This window comes from Magallana gigas, chromosome 6, assembly GCF_963853765.1.
Source record: "Magallana gigas chromosome 6, xbMagGiga1.1, whole genome shotgun sequence".
In the NCBI taxonomy this organism is placed as follows: Eukaryota; Metazoa; Mollusca; class Bivalvia; order Ostreida; family Ostreidae; genus Magallana; species Magallana gigas.
Window position 1 is genome coordinate 9438732 of NC_088858.1, and position 15460 is coordinate 9454191.

Consider the following 15460-nt stretch of genomic DNA (forward strand, 5'->3'; position numbering starts at 1 on the left):
CCATTAGAAACATAGCATGATAGAGGGTTCAGCCCCACCCACCCCCACCACTTTTTCTCTGAGGATTAGTCTAGCCCCCCCCCCCCACTTTCAATTTGCTTCCGACGCCAGTGATACATGTAAGCATACCCCCCTGCAGGCATAGTTTTTTTTTGTAAATAAGTTTACCCCAAAATTGTACAGACATTCACTACTATATTAGAAGTAACCATTAACTACAACACAAGTGTTTGAGTAATAAGTCTATATATAGAATCTACATAAACTGGCAATTAAGATGACTTGTCTTAATTTGTAACTGATTCATGTATATATATACTTTTATTTAAGGATGGCATCACAATTAACAATTCGCATACTTTTTAAAAACTACATATGTATAGGGGATATTGAATTTTCTTTTCATTGTCCATCTTAATGATCTGGAAAAAAAAATGAGACTAATATAACACATACTGGTATGACGATATTACAATTAATGTCAATTTTTCTCTTTTCTAAATTTTTCGTCCTGCGAGAAAAACCTTACTCTTGAGCATCAAGGGACAACATATGGGGGTTGAAAATATGATTAAGGTACCATTGAATTAAAGTTATTATTTTTTGAAAGATGTAGATCCTATGATTTTTTAAGTTAATTGAACCATGTATGTGAACAAATTTTCAAAATACAAGATACTGAAATAACAAAAACACATCTTTCAAATTAAAAAAATTAGTAAAATATTGTATATCTTTATTACATTCAACTATTTCTTATATGAAAAATGTTTAAGCATTTACAGTACATGTGGGTATATCCCTCTAACTATTTTTAGAATCGGTAGGACAAAGTAGTGCCTTTAAGCAAAATAGTCCCTATACTTGCAGAGTGTATATACATTTATTGGGACATTTTAAATCAGAATGCTTGACACATGTCAGAAAAGAGGATTTGCAATTTTTAAAACAAGTGTCAAAATTGAATTATCATCTGAAGAAAAGAATTGAAATTGTTTGATGTACACCCTTTCCAAAACTGAGAAATTCTCTACTTTTACTTTCATTTTCAGAGTTTTTCAATACACACATTTTGCCGGAAAACGAATCTGACTTCAAACCACGAAATTTTAACAGGAAAGAGACAATTTGATGAGCTTTCATTCAAGAGGTCCCTCGTTGCTGAACGAAAATTAGGGCCGGAGCTATGAACCATAACGTTTACATTACCGCCTATGGAAAATGCATTAGTGGACTATACCCATGTATTTTATCTCACAGCACTGTGCTTTTAATTAAATGTGAATGAATCTTTCTGATTATGACCTGCACTGCAAATCTTTGCTCACTCCTGTTTCATTATTTTAGTGATCTTTTTCCTCAAATATTAAAATTTCCAGTGATGACCAAACAAAGCAGTATATATGACTTTTATTTTTCCTTTCATTTTTCATTCTCTTATTCTCAAGGTTACAAATCAGTATGCAAGTTCTGAGTAATATAAAAATTCCATTTCAGGTTCTTTATCAGTCCCATTGCATTGAAGAGGTTTTCATAATTGCATGTGGAATCACAGGAATGCTATGACAAATGCGTGTTACAAATTTGTGTCACTTACCTCGACAGTTACCCCACCAGCAACCAAAAAATATTAGTTTAATACTAAGGAAATAGTATCGCATACAATTTATTTTGAATTTTTTTTCACAAAGTGATAAAAGTTTACACCACACATCATAAACATACATCTACAAGCAATGAAATAATTCAAGGTGGATTTTAGTCATTCAAGCAATGAAACTATAATTTATATATTTGCATACATGGATATACAATTTGGCTCAGTTTGTTGTCGTATGTACAAGACACCTGCACATAATGCATTCCTAGATCCAAATGGATTTTGTGTGACAAGAATTAAATGCAGCGGCAGAAGGATCATTGATCAACTACTGAACATGTTCAACTAAAATAAAACTTGACACGAGTTCAAAATTTTTCACATTTACATGTTATTTATAAATGATTCTTGGAAAAAGCATGTTTTTGAAGGATTAAAATTTAATCCCTCAGTTTACAATTGCACAGTTCTATTTCTATCCTGTTTATGAATTCCACTGACGATTTTCTATGATGAAGGCATTACAGCTTTAGCTTCCTCTAGGGCAGTTTTACCAGCCTTGTACTCCTCCGTTTCACTCAAATCTTCTTCTTTTGTCTAAAATATAGGATAATGTTGCTAGTGATTAATCTGTACAGTTACAAGTACATGTACATGCAAATCTAAACTGTTTATCGAAATAAAAAAATATAAAGGGTTTTGTAATTACAATTTTGGAGGTTCTAACTCTAGGAGCCCCCTTCTAATTTGCCACCATTTGATATCTAATCTCCATATTACTACATATATCTAGTTATTTACCAGATACAGTCTGTTTTTTATCTGTATTAATATGTGATATCAACACGACAGGATGCTTAGTTCAGTGAATGTATATTATATCAAGTAAGCTTGCACTGATTAATGATAGGCTGTTGGATAAACAATGGACACATAGTTATCTATAAATGATAACTCCGTATCGTGGAGACAGAGAGAGTCATGGGGTACACCTAGTTGTGGTAATTTCCCCATGCAGAGCGCGTATAACTTCCTTAAAATGGATTTGACCAAGTAGCAGTTTTAGTATCTGTAAAGTAACAAAGCTCCTTCCACTTTTTATAATAGAACCATTTTAACAATTAGGACCTTGGACTTTCAGAAGTATGAAGCTATCTATTTCTTGCGTCAAAACAAGTTAAGAATGACGCTGTTTCAAGCGAAATATACACGGTGACAGATTGCGTAGTCTTAGCTCAAAAGCCAGACAAATCGTGTTGATTTCAAAGAGCCATGGCTGAATGGCCATGCAACAAAGAAATAGACAGGCCTTTGTCACATTGCTATTTGACACAACTACCCAAAGTCCAAGCTCATGTTAAAATGGTTCTAATATTTTGTGTTAAAAGCTCCCTATAGTATGGGAAGAGATGAATCTTGTTACTGCATTGCTTAAAAGTTTGATTAATGATAAAACAAAATGCAAACAATAGTTTACAATACTGTACAAACCAGTAAAGTATCTAGATCAGCATAAGCATTGTTGAGCCTTTTGAGGGTGTCTGGTATCATCATTTTAGATTCCTGTAGAACTTCAATCTGTGAAAATAAAAATGAGAAAAGCATTAGATTCAATTTTCTACATTTAACAGTCTAATTCTACAATATTTCTAAAACACGTACAAACTGTATGCAGGATTATTTTCGCCCCGTGTAATTTTCCTCCTTCTAAACTTGTAAATAGTTTCGCCCATGCAGTATTAAATTCACCCAGACACAGTTCTGATTACCCAGACACAGTTCTGATTAAAGAGACATAATATGAGACATTGGCATATTCGCTAAGTCTGAAATTCGCCTGCTGACAATGAGGGCAAAAGGGGCGAAAATAAAACGGGTCGAATATTTCCCTGTTTACAGTACTAATTCCCAATAAATAAAACGGGTCGAATATTTCCCTGTTTACAGTACTAATTCCCAATAATTGTGAAACAGCTGGGACTTGTACACACATATATATTTTAATGTTACTAAAAATTACGAACCCTGTTAGTGAAAAGAACATGACAATTTTGTTTTTATTTCTTAACTAAATTTAAATGAAATAACCTATTTTTAAAAACACTATTCATGTGAATAAATTGCATTAGAGGAAAGCGACAGTATAGCTGTAAACAAGAGCCTTGGATGCCTGCCCCAGGGGCGAAATCGCTCATTTGAGCAACGATAGCCAACAAAAGCTTTAGTCCATAACTTTAGAGTATCAATTACAAAATATCTATACACAACTAAGTAGAGTATATATCTTGATTTTTAAACTTTCAAATTTTTCTCCAACAAATTGTTAAGTCAAAAATTGAGCTCCTTTTGTCATTTCAGTTTTTGAGAATAAGATTTTAAAAGATTTTTCTCTACTTATTCCAGAGCAAAAATTCGACCCCTTTCAATGAGGCTCTACTTTACCCCCAGGGATCAGGATTTTAACACACTTGAATATACACTGCCTGAGAGTGCTTGAACACAAGTTCCCCCATTTCTGACCAATCGATTTTTGAGAAGAAGATTTTTAAAGATTTTAGTCTATATATTCCTTTTGGTTGAAGAAAAATTAGGACCAGGACAATACAACATAATGATGTAAACCCAGACAGTTACATGTGTATATTTGCCTTTTTATCTGGGCTTTAGTTTGTTGTGGTAGAACAAAAAATGTATACTAATTAAATCTTTATTCATAATCATATCATCAATACATTGCTATGTTTTTGAGAAAGAATTACCGTAACAAAATTGTTAAGAAATTCACTGTAAACTTTACTAATAAATTTTAACTTACCATCTTCTTGATTTCATATTCATCTTTCTTATCTGCCTTCATCTTTTCTACCCTCTCTTCTATATTTACTGCTTCTTTTTCATAGGAGACTTTTTCTTTAGTAAGCCTACAAGAAATTGATAATAATAAATGATAAAATAGTGTGACCTTGTGAGTGTATAGCATATTAACATACATCATATGATTGATTCATAGACCCTTAAAGTCAGCTTTAGTTTCACTTTTTACATCTTGACCACCAAATAGGCAAATGACAAGCAACATTTTATAATTGTGTGGTTGTTAGGTGCAGTACATAGAACAGTTTCTGCCAAAACACTCATCTAAATCACAAAAAATCTACCGCTGACAATGATCTTGACTTATACAGGGGTCAGGTGTACAAAGAACATCACTAAATATTATGTACTATATCTGATCATTTCCCAAGTTCACTGTATTACAAATCATATGCTAAAACGGCTAAAAAGGCCAGATAACACATGTTGAGAAACAAGTTAGCTTGTATTTACTCTACAGTCTCTAAATTAGAATAATTATCAATATGATCATATATTTTTGTCCATTTCAAAGTTTGACATCCTCCCTTCCTCGAATAGAATTATCATCCCAAGTCAATACTTCTTATGTTTTAGTACATGTATTGAAAAGTGGTAACTCTTGGTCAAAATAATTGCATACTGACCTAGTCCATGCATAATTGTATAGTAAATAACTTGAAACAGTAATACACATGGGTACAAATCATTTCTTGCAATTTATAAAGTGTAAACTGTCCAAAATTATGTTTTATTGTCTGACATACCTGGTATATAAAATTGTAAATGTGACAACTATGATACTATCCCAAAAGTTGTCAACATATATATCATTTTCCCCACAGAATCTTTGGTATTTTATCTGTAAATAATTTAACCATCAGAGGCATCTTGCCTCTTTTCACAGTTTTCTGTGTTACTTTATATAGCAGTTATATGGAGTAGCATGATAAAAATTTCATTTGCTTGGAAAACAGTAACTTATTTTGACCCCCTTGCAGAGGGATAAATATTTTAATATATCAGTTTGAGTTGTATATGCATTCCTAAAATGTATCATACACTACATAGATTTGTATATGTAATGTTTCACTGTGTGACTATGTTGTAAGCAAGGCAAATAAATAAACACAATTGAATTTTAAAACAGTCAATTTCAATACATGTATATGCTAAATGGGGCACACTCAGTCTACATTATATTGTTATACTTTCATGTTAAATACTGAAATCTGATTGGTTAAGATGCAGTTAATAATATTTACTATTACCCTCAGCGTTAGCAACACACTTGGCAACGGGTAACATTAAAAAATGTTACATGCGCGAAAATTATGCGCGTACGGTTCGCTGTACAATTCACGTTATTCCTATATAAAAGCAGTAAAATTTTCTTTAAAATTTTAAAAAAGACATTCAGTATAACAAAATAAATAGTGCCTGTTTGGGAAGATAACAGTTGAAATTGACACCCCTCGAAAACCATTGTCAACCTCCGCTTCGCATCGGTTGACAATGGTTTTCTCGGGGTGTCAATTTCAACTGTTACCCTCCCAAACAGGCACTATTTATATAATATCATATCAGTAGAGGCAATCATCAAAGTGTCAAAGGAACAATTAGATCTAATTTATATACTTGATAAAAACAATCAGTTGCAGAACAATTACATATTTTTTAATTGTTTAACAAGGTATATTTGAGTGGGTTAATCACAAGAATATTATTGCCAAAATTGAAAGTTGGTATGAAAATCAGAGATTCAGAATTCAACGTACATGAACATGTAGATTTTAATGATGTCACTGTGCCAATACTGTCTTACCATGTGTACAGTCACAAGATATTATACAAAAGTAACAAAACAGTACAAATTCTACTGTTTATTATTAATTGAACCTCAAGTTTTCTTGAAAATATTACACATGTTGGCTGCAGTGTCAACTATACATTTAATATTTTTGCTCTGCGACACTCGCATAGACTGTTTAAATGACTAATGTATATAACACCCCTGCAAATGTGTTCGGAATGTTTTCTTTATCGTTGCTAAGTATATAATAAATCCAGAGGTGCTCGAATGAAAGTCACGAGACTTCACCGTGATTTGTTCAGTTCCTGTGAAATATCGAGCGGAAGTATAAGTGTTCGGATGATTTTCTTAAAATACGTAAGTACTGGACGATGTTCATATCATATCCTACCTTGATTTATGTTAAAACATCAACATCTTTTAAGATGTCTGTCTTATTTCACAATCTAGCGGGGTTTTTTAAAATTAAACGATGATATTCAGAACAGAGTTATCGTTCGTGTTCAACCACATGTAGAGTGGTTGATAATATAAACACTGGGTTGCTTAATAAAATCATAGCCATGTTTGATGCTTGTAGTGTGCAATACCATGTTTTTAAAAAAAAATAATGAGTGAATGTTTTGCATAAAAACTAAGTATATCAAGCCATTCATTCTGCATAAAATAGTACAGTCTGTTTCACTATTGATGTTATTACTAGGTCAGGTGCGGAACGAAAATTAATTCTTAGGGGGGATCTCTACTACGCATGTTAATTGTCGCAGCAGCAGAAAAAAACTTTTTTTTGTATTGCCACATTTATTTCTAGAGCACATTTTATCACCAATTAATGAAGATACAATCTAAAATCAATAAACCTCTATATTTATATTTGACTACAAGTACCTAGATTCTCTAAAATAGACTACAAGCTTATCTTTAAAAAAGATTGGTGAGCTAGTGCTGTATGTATCCATCATAAAACACAGAAGTAGATTTATAAAACATTGGTTTATATTTATGAATTGATTAATTAACAATAGGAAGGCACAGTGGTGAACTGAAATTGTGCTGGAGTGGGGTCTCAATTTAGTCACATCGGCAATGACATAGCTCATTGACTGTGCCTTAATCATTATGTATCTACTGTAATTTCAATTTCTATGTGAAAATTTTCAAGAACCATATTGAGACTGTTTTGTAGCAATCGTATCTTCTCGGGCCTTTCCGACAAGCTCGGAAAACATTATCCGAGGTTGTTTTCCAAGCTTGAAGGAATAAAGCTAGCTATTTATCATAATATCTAAAATAACTTAGCATTATAAGACCTAAGCTACTGTTACTTTTTGACATTTACAATAGAACACAAAACTTCTTGTGAAGATTATTAAGTGAAATTCAAATGGTACAGTTTATCTACAGTAGTACAGTATTCCCTGAATCCCTTACTATGGAGTCGAGCATGCGTATTCTAGTGAAAAAGACTAACATAGTTGCTAGCGCTCGAGAGCGCTAGCAATAAACACGAGGCATGATTTTTACTGCGAAACTGAAAGGGTCAAATAAACCACGTGATCTAAAATTTAAATGACAATAACCATGATAACATTCGCAGGGGTGTATAATGTACCGAATTAGGAGTAGAATGGGCCCAATAGTTTATCAAAGCACAGGCCTCTGAATTTCTATCAATATGCCGCTAAATGAAGGGTATACCAAATCTCAATCTATATATAAATCTGATCACACGAACTTGCGAAATAATTTCATGGGAATCCTCTGTGGGTAGAATTTGGTAGAAAATGTATCCAATACCAGGGAGGAAGTATCCACAGACAGAATAAAAGGTAAGTCAATATATAGATATATAGATAGGGTATATATCTTTATCTTCCCCTTCATTTAGCGGCTTAATTAATATTGATAGAAATTCAGAGGCCTTTGATCAAAGTAACTTATAAAATTATCCAATCAGCATGACAACTGACATAGAGTAAAATAAAGAATATATTACCTTTTAACAACGCCTGTTTTAATTTTAATTTGTTTGACCCGGGGATCTGCCATTATTATTTTCTTTTGACTTCTAGAACAAGTGCCTTCGCCCGCTTTGGTTACTCAGCCACACGCTTGTGTAAACAACAAACCGGAAGTACCGAACGTCTCTTGTCAATGCGTTCTTGGATTACTCTCAGTTTTGTTAGAAAAAAAAAATAATTTTTTCTTATTGTTTTTTATTTTTTCTGAGCAAGACTTTTGTATGTTTCTTTCTCATTTTGAAAAAAAAATTGACAAGAAAAAAAAATTAACATTTCCACTGATTACAGAGATTTTTAAAAAGCGAATGTACTGACCAGGAATATAGGTAGAGGAATAACACGATTGTCAATAAAATGTTGTTTTTTTAATTTATTTTGTTTAAATTTTTTTGGTTTATCATCTTTTAAAATCCTTGCTAACAGATGTCTATGATTATTTCATGGGGTAGCCCCCCCCCCCCCCAAAAAAAAAACCCCAACAACAAATGACTGCATGTATGTTCTTTTGCGATACCCCCATCCTCCGGATCCTGTAGAAAATTCGGCAAAGGATTTTATTATTTGACTTGCCACGTGTTATTTCTATTTGTATCTTGATATTTGATTTTCACATTGTTTTCGTCTGTTAGAGCAATTTTTAATTTCTTAATCCGAAGATCTTTTTTTAGTACACTTAGCATAAGTTCAGTTAGCATGTGCTCCTTTTAAGGCATGTGACGGGAATTCTGGGATGGAGTATACTTTGTAAAAACACACACTTTGAAAAAAAGTCTTTGATATGACCCCAAAAGTTAAACAAACCTTTAATTTTTGTTTATCAGATTGCGTATTTTTTTTTTTTAAGTGCGTTGCCACGATGAATTCAAAGACGGAGGGAGGGATAAGGCGGGTAAAATGGCTACATTAGGATTGACATGATACAGGAAAAAAAAATAAACAAATGGGATAATTCTGTCAAAAAATCGTTCCAAATGATGTATATATTTAACATAACATACATTTGTTACCCTTAAAAAATTGAATACTTGGAATATGTTGATTTAAAGTGGTGTTTAGATACCAAAATTCCTCAAAAGTGTATTTTTTTTTTTAGAACTTCAACATCTTTTACATGTATATCATTACATTTTACGAATGTTTCCTTAGATTCGTCTGAAGAAGTTCCTAAGACAAATCATAGGAAAAGTTTAGGTCCATCCTAAGTCAAACTGAATGGTGAATTAAAGAGGTTTCAAGTAGTTTTATGTAGTATTGTTGTATATATATGTAGTATATTCAAGTCATTATAATAGCAATTCGTGATCATGTGTGTAAAAAAAAAACTGAAATGATTTTTTTTCCCTTGATGCAAAAAGTATTAAGTAAAATACATATCGTCTAAACTTTTTAAACTGAGTTACACATGTAATTGTTAATATTACATAAATTGCATTCAGATTCTTTAAAATAGTCCAATGAGATCCTTCAGGTTGTCCATCCGATTTTTTCCAGACCGGGTGCTACAGAGCTGCAACTACGCCAAAAATCGAGGCTATTATTTTTTTCTTAGTATTTGTTAATATAATGTGTATATTCAAACGGAACATGCATGTACTTGCAGTTAAAATTGATCTTTTTTTGTTTGCAAAATTGGTTTATATTATCAAAAATAGATTTTAAAAAGAAAGTAATTTACGATTCAACCAATAAGCATTTGCGTCATCTTAATTAGCTCATCAAACTCGTTCTTGGCCGTTAGAGCTCGGCTCGACATTGATCATACCAATTCAATTCAATACAATTCAATTTCAATTCTTTATTCACTCAAGACCAATTCACTGGTATATATGTGGTTCAACATAAGTATATATATATATATATTTATACACACACACAAATGAACACAAAAACAGGCAAGGATCACATGTACAATATTTCATGTAGTAATAGATTTAAAAAAGAAATGAACAGTGCAATACATGTATAGTAGGTTGTATAGGTTTGTTTTAGAAAGAGCAGACTTTGAAAATTTTCTTACTAAACGTTGACAATGTTTTCAGGTTTTTTTCTATCACCAGCTTGTTAAATCCTATAATATTTGGGTTTTCAAGGTATCTCGATCTTCTATAATTATTACATTTTTGGTGAGTTATCTACTATACTTTTCCACTCTTGTACAAAGTGATTTATAACTACATATTGTTATAACGACATATTGGTTGGTTTTCCCATATACATGTATAAGACAACCCATATCAGTTGAGTATACATGTATCGTGTACACATTTTTTTCCATATGGATATATTAAAGATCCATTTTTGTAACTGTATAACATCAATAACAATTTGGAGTACTTGATTTTAAAGCTAAAATAAATTTCAATTTTTTAAAAAGATATTGTTATAACAATAGATTACATTGATGAGACAGAGTTTACAATCGTGGGCTGTCAAAACTTTCGTCCAGTACATTATCATTTTAATTTTAACAAAAAGTAACAATGTATACCATCCAGTCTCTCCATACACCATACAATTTGGAGTATTTGATTTTATATTTGAAATAATTTTCAAAAAATTTCAAAGTTTTCGTAACCCCACACTTCACACACGAATAAAGTAATATTGGGTTAATGATTTTGTAAAACAGATTTAACTGAAGATTAATTGGTAGGTTAAAATAACGAATTTTTCGGAAGACACCAAATCATGCAACTGACGCATGTCCTGTTAAATGATTTTTAGCATTATTAAATTTTCCACCTTTTGATGAAAACAATACCCAAATAGCAAAATGATTAAACATTTTAAAAAAATTACGCTTGGACATCGGACGTTTTGAAAAAAATGAGGACCAGCAAGTCCAAACCCACGGAAGTTTCGATGTTAATTGCACTGTAATACTTTAACACTGGTACTTGACCTATTATATTAGGTAAAGATGACAGCGTAAACAGCTTTTCCCTGTACGTCTCCATGCAACATTTCAACTGAACAGAATCATCAGCTGCGTGTAACAGAAAGACTTAGTGCTCTTCTTTCCCTGGCTTCTATCTCCGTCGCTTTTCACATTATCAGTAATCAAAGGAGTGAAGATACTCAAAGGAGCTGGTTTTAGTAAGATTATCGTTTGACCTATGTGCCGCTGATAAAGTGTCAGTTGTTGCAGCTTATCGGAAAGGGAAGTTTATGGGATAATCCCATAAAATTTTACCCGTTATTTTATGTACGTATGCGACGCGTTGCTCCTTAGTGCAAACAAAATATCTAAGAAAACAAGTACGGTACATGTGTATATTGTTTATAAGTACAAAGTAATCAGCCGAATTGAGTTGTCATCCAGACTGAAATATTGGCCGTTTATAGGTAAACCCCCTCCCCCAAATTACAATCCAAAAATTATTTTTATATTTTAGCAGTGTCCTTCAACTTGACATTTTTATTCCCAGTACATTAGTAAATATTGTTGGTACACATCGCCACACGAAAATAAAGATGGAAAAAAATATGGGAAATACTCTAGTACACGTTTAAGATTTACCAATTCCAAACTATAAGTGCAGAGACAAGTCTCTGTAAAATTGCATTGGTTTTTGAAGTCCTGCTTTAAAGTAAATATGCGCAGTGCCCGCAACATTTTGAACGGAATGCAGAATAAAGAAATCATGACGACCTACATGTACAAGATTTAAACTAATCTATTTAATTTCAGGTTGCATAAACTAATTTAATGCATTAAACTTCTGCCTTTCCAACAGAAATGATTTCGAATATTTTCCGATAAAAAATAATACCAAATGTTCATGACACAATATAACTTGTTAGAATCAGCCTATGATTTACACTAAAAATGCACTCACGAATTTGACGTAAAAAATCAGTTTGTGTATGAACAATATACAATAAAAAATACTTAAAATGATTTTACTATGAAAATTATACTTTATTTCTCTATCGATATAAATGCTTGATCTTCCTGGTCTGTTGCATTACTAGTTACATGAATGTATCCTTCTTCCACAGGCATTACAAGTTACACGAGTGTATCCTTCTTCCACAGGCATAACTAGTTTCATAATGTATCCTTCTTTCACAGGCATTTCTAGTTACATGAATGTATCCTTCTTCCACAGGCATTACTAGTTACAGAAGTGTATCCTTCTTCCACAGGCATTACTAGTTACATGAATGTATCCTTCTTCCACAGGCATTGCTAGTTACAGGAGTTTATACTTCTTCCACAGGCATTACTAGTTACATGAATGTATCCTTTTTCCACAGGCATTACTAGTTACATGAATGTATCCTTCTTCCACAGGCATTACTAGTTGCATGAATGTATCCTTCTTCCACAGGCATTACTATTTACATGAGTGTATCCTTCTTCCACAGGCATAACTAGTTACAGGAGTGTATCCTTCTTCCACAGGCATTACTAGTTACATGAATATATCCTTTTTTCACAGGCATTACTAGTTACATGAATGTATCCTTCTTCCACAGGCATTACTAGTTACATGAATGTATCCTTCTTCCACAGGCATTACTAGTTACATGAATGTATCCTTCTTCTACAGGCACCTGGTGTTATTTATTGTTTACATAATAAAAATATATACCCTGTACCCTATATCGAATAAGACAATTTAAGATATTGGGTATATATTTTCCTATACTTATTCATACTTTATTTCTATATCTAATAATGTAGATATAATACATTTTTACTATGAGAACAATTTATAATCCCAGGTGCCCGTGCCTTCTTCCTCGGCTACGTCTGCTTTCCAATCTAATTAAATTAGACTTGTAAAAAGCTTCTCTACGATACGCTATACAAACGGTTTCACAAGTCTAATTATTATAAGATTGGTCTGAATTCATTCGAGGATCCAGGGGGGTTGGTAGCTGCAGGTATATGTATCTCCCGGTCTGAACAAAAAATCGGATGGACGACTTACGACCAATATAGGCTTTAATGAATCAAAGAAACAAAATTTTTGTAATGCATATTTTATAATAATTCAATTTTCAATGATAAAAAAAAATCGTTATGCTGGAGTTTATTCGAGACACGTGTCACAAGAGATATATTTCACAGTCGAACGTTATGCGTAGCATGGCGATCACAAGTATCATGCCCATTAAAAATCAAAGGCCGGAACGGCCACAAAGGCGTCGAGCTGACATTTTCTTTTATATAAAATGATATCAATAATTTAAATTTTTGTACTAAAAGTCGTATATCAAATAAAATTAGAATAAAAAAGTAAATGAATTATATTTTGTGCTGCTTTAAAAACAAAAATTAGTATATTCCCCTATAAAATAGGTAGTGATGCGTTTATAATACATTAACTCATCATGGTTACAAAAATTGAAGAAACTTCAAAGTTAAAAAAAAATTTCTTCCTGCTTAAAACAGTTTTTGAACATTTTTCACAGGTTCATAATTTGAATACATTAACAGTGTGTCTCCCTAAATATAAAAATAAAACATACTTTTATTTATTTCAATTCCCTTTTGAAACAAGATTACCTATTGTATGGTTGTTCACAAACAAATCCACAACACGTGCTATCTAAAATACTCGACCAACTGCATTATTGTTTTTATTTCATTAGATACGTTTATCGCTTACATTTATTTTGGAGACCGTGCCCGATAACAAAAAAAATTACATATAAAAGTTTATTTCTATCGGGCGCGGTCTACAATTAAAATGTAAGCGATAAACTAAAATAATATTTAGTGGTTTACACCTTCTTGTATTCATCCGCCATTTCTTGAGTAAGCAAATTTATACTTATGCAATGAGTTGTCAATAACCAGAGAGGCAAAGTTGGGTTTTTTGTACACAATTAAGTTGAATAAATGAATAAAAATCTTGTAATGTGTTTAATACTTTAAGGATCTTATTTCTTATGTGCATTTAAAAGGCGGTGCAGAGCATGAATTTTTGGACGATTGCCAATCCAGACGATCGCTAGAAGGCTGCCGAGCATTAGCTCGACGCCTTAAAAATGTTGGCTATATTTCATAATAATAGAAATTATTTTAGAATGTGCATTTTCATAGGTTGAATAGCCATTAAAAAGAAGCAAATGTGTCCGCAAATTTTCTTAATAGAAACATTTTAAGATGTCAACATGAAAGTCACACTTTCATAAAACACATTAAACTACATAAGCAATGAAAAGAGAAAGTAACTTAGTCACTTCTTTTAAAAAGTCGCGCAGAAAATTCATAAAAATGAATCGAAGTTAGAAATGTGCTTTTTCTCCCAAACAATTTGATGCCAAATATACAACCTTGCGAATAAAAATAATTGATTTTTAGAAATAAAATGATGTCAACATTATATGTCAGGGGTACGTAAAATGACGCAGGTACTTAAACGTTACGGCATGCAGTATGTGCGGGGTTTTTTTTCCATAAAAAGAGTTCTAGTGAAAATTATAGATACCTACAAATTATTTTGTGAAAAAGGTAGCAAAAGTCAAAAAATAATAATAACTAGACTCTTGTTGCTATAGCAACAAAAAGGTCTTCCGTTCCTCATGTTTTAATCTGTACAAAACATCCATTTATCTTGTAAACAGAAAATGGATATGATATAGACTGTACAGGGATTCCCAAAAAACAAACAAAACAAAAAGACAAAATGTCAATTTTTGAGTACTTTCTGTGACGACCGGAAGTTAGGCCGGATCATACAGAACATAGTAAACATATCTTCATACATTGTTTTGTCTTTCCTCAAAGTTTGTATGTTCAAGTTTTTGTTAATTTGTTGTTAATATCTCGTTGAGAAAAGGTTTTTGTCTCGGGACCGGAAACGAACAAATGGAAGTGACTAAAGAAATTGAAAGTACATATTTTAGTACATTTACCTACGATACGTTACTGTGCATCACACTGAGTAAAATGTTTTAAAAAATCTAAAGTTAAAAATAAAAACTTCTGTTGCTTGAACGCTTCGTAGTGAGAACCGGAAGTGACTTACGACTAAATGAAACCGCTTTAACACATGTTCAATCAAATGTCCATTATCCATACAAGTTTTTTGTCTTGATCTCTCACAGTTTCTGAGCTCTTGTGGGTACTTTGTTTTTAAAAAAGAAGGCTACCTGAGATATTTGAGAGTTCTCACTGGAAGTAGAATTTTTTTTTTTTTTTTTTTTTACCATCTG

At 32.2% G+C, this 15460-nt stretch overlaps 1 protein-coding gene and 2 long non-coding RNA genes across 3 annotated transcripts; 2 read left to right on the forward strand and 1 right to left on the reverse strand.

Moving 5' to 3' along the window:
* The first annotated feature begins 54 nt into the window (after positions 1-54).
* Positions 55-2005, forward strand: LOC136276336 (uncharacterized). Its single transcript, XR_010714837.1, has 2 exons — positions 55-576; positions 1053-2005. It is a non-coding gene; the product is annotated as an uncharacterized lncRNA (long non-coding RNA).
* On the reverse strand, positions 1651-8423 carry LOC105334566 (tubulin-specific chaperone A). The gene is made up of 4 exons (XM_034470742.2): positions 8263-8423; positions 4416-4521; positions 3092-3178; positions 1651-2197 (listed from the first exon to the last, which is right to left on the reverse strand). Exons 1-4 carry the CDS (start codon positions 8313-8315, stop codon positions 2108-2110), a joined length of 336 nt encoding a protein of 111 aa, XP_034326633.2. The 5' UTR covers positions 8316-8423; the 3' UTR covers positions 1651-2107.
* On the forward strand, positions 7859-9362 carry LOC136276335 (uncharacterized). The gene is made up of 2 exons (XR_010714836.1): positions 7859-8095; positions 9132-9362. It is a non-coding gene; the product is annotated as an uncharacterized lncRNA (long non-coding RNA).
* Positions 9363-15460: the final 6098 nt, after the last annotated feature.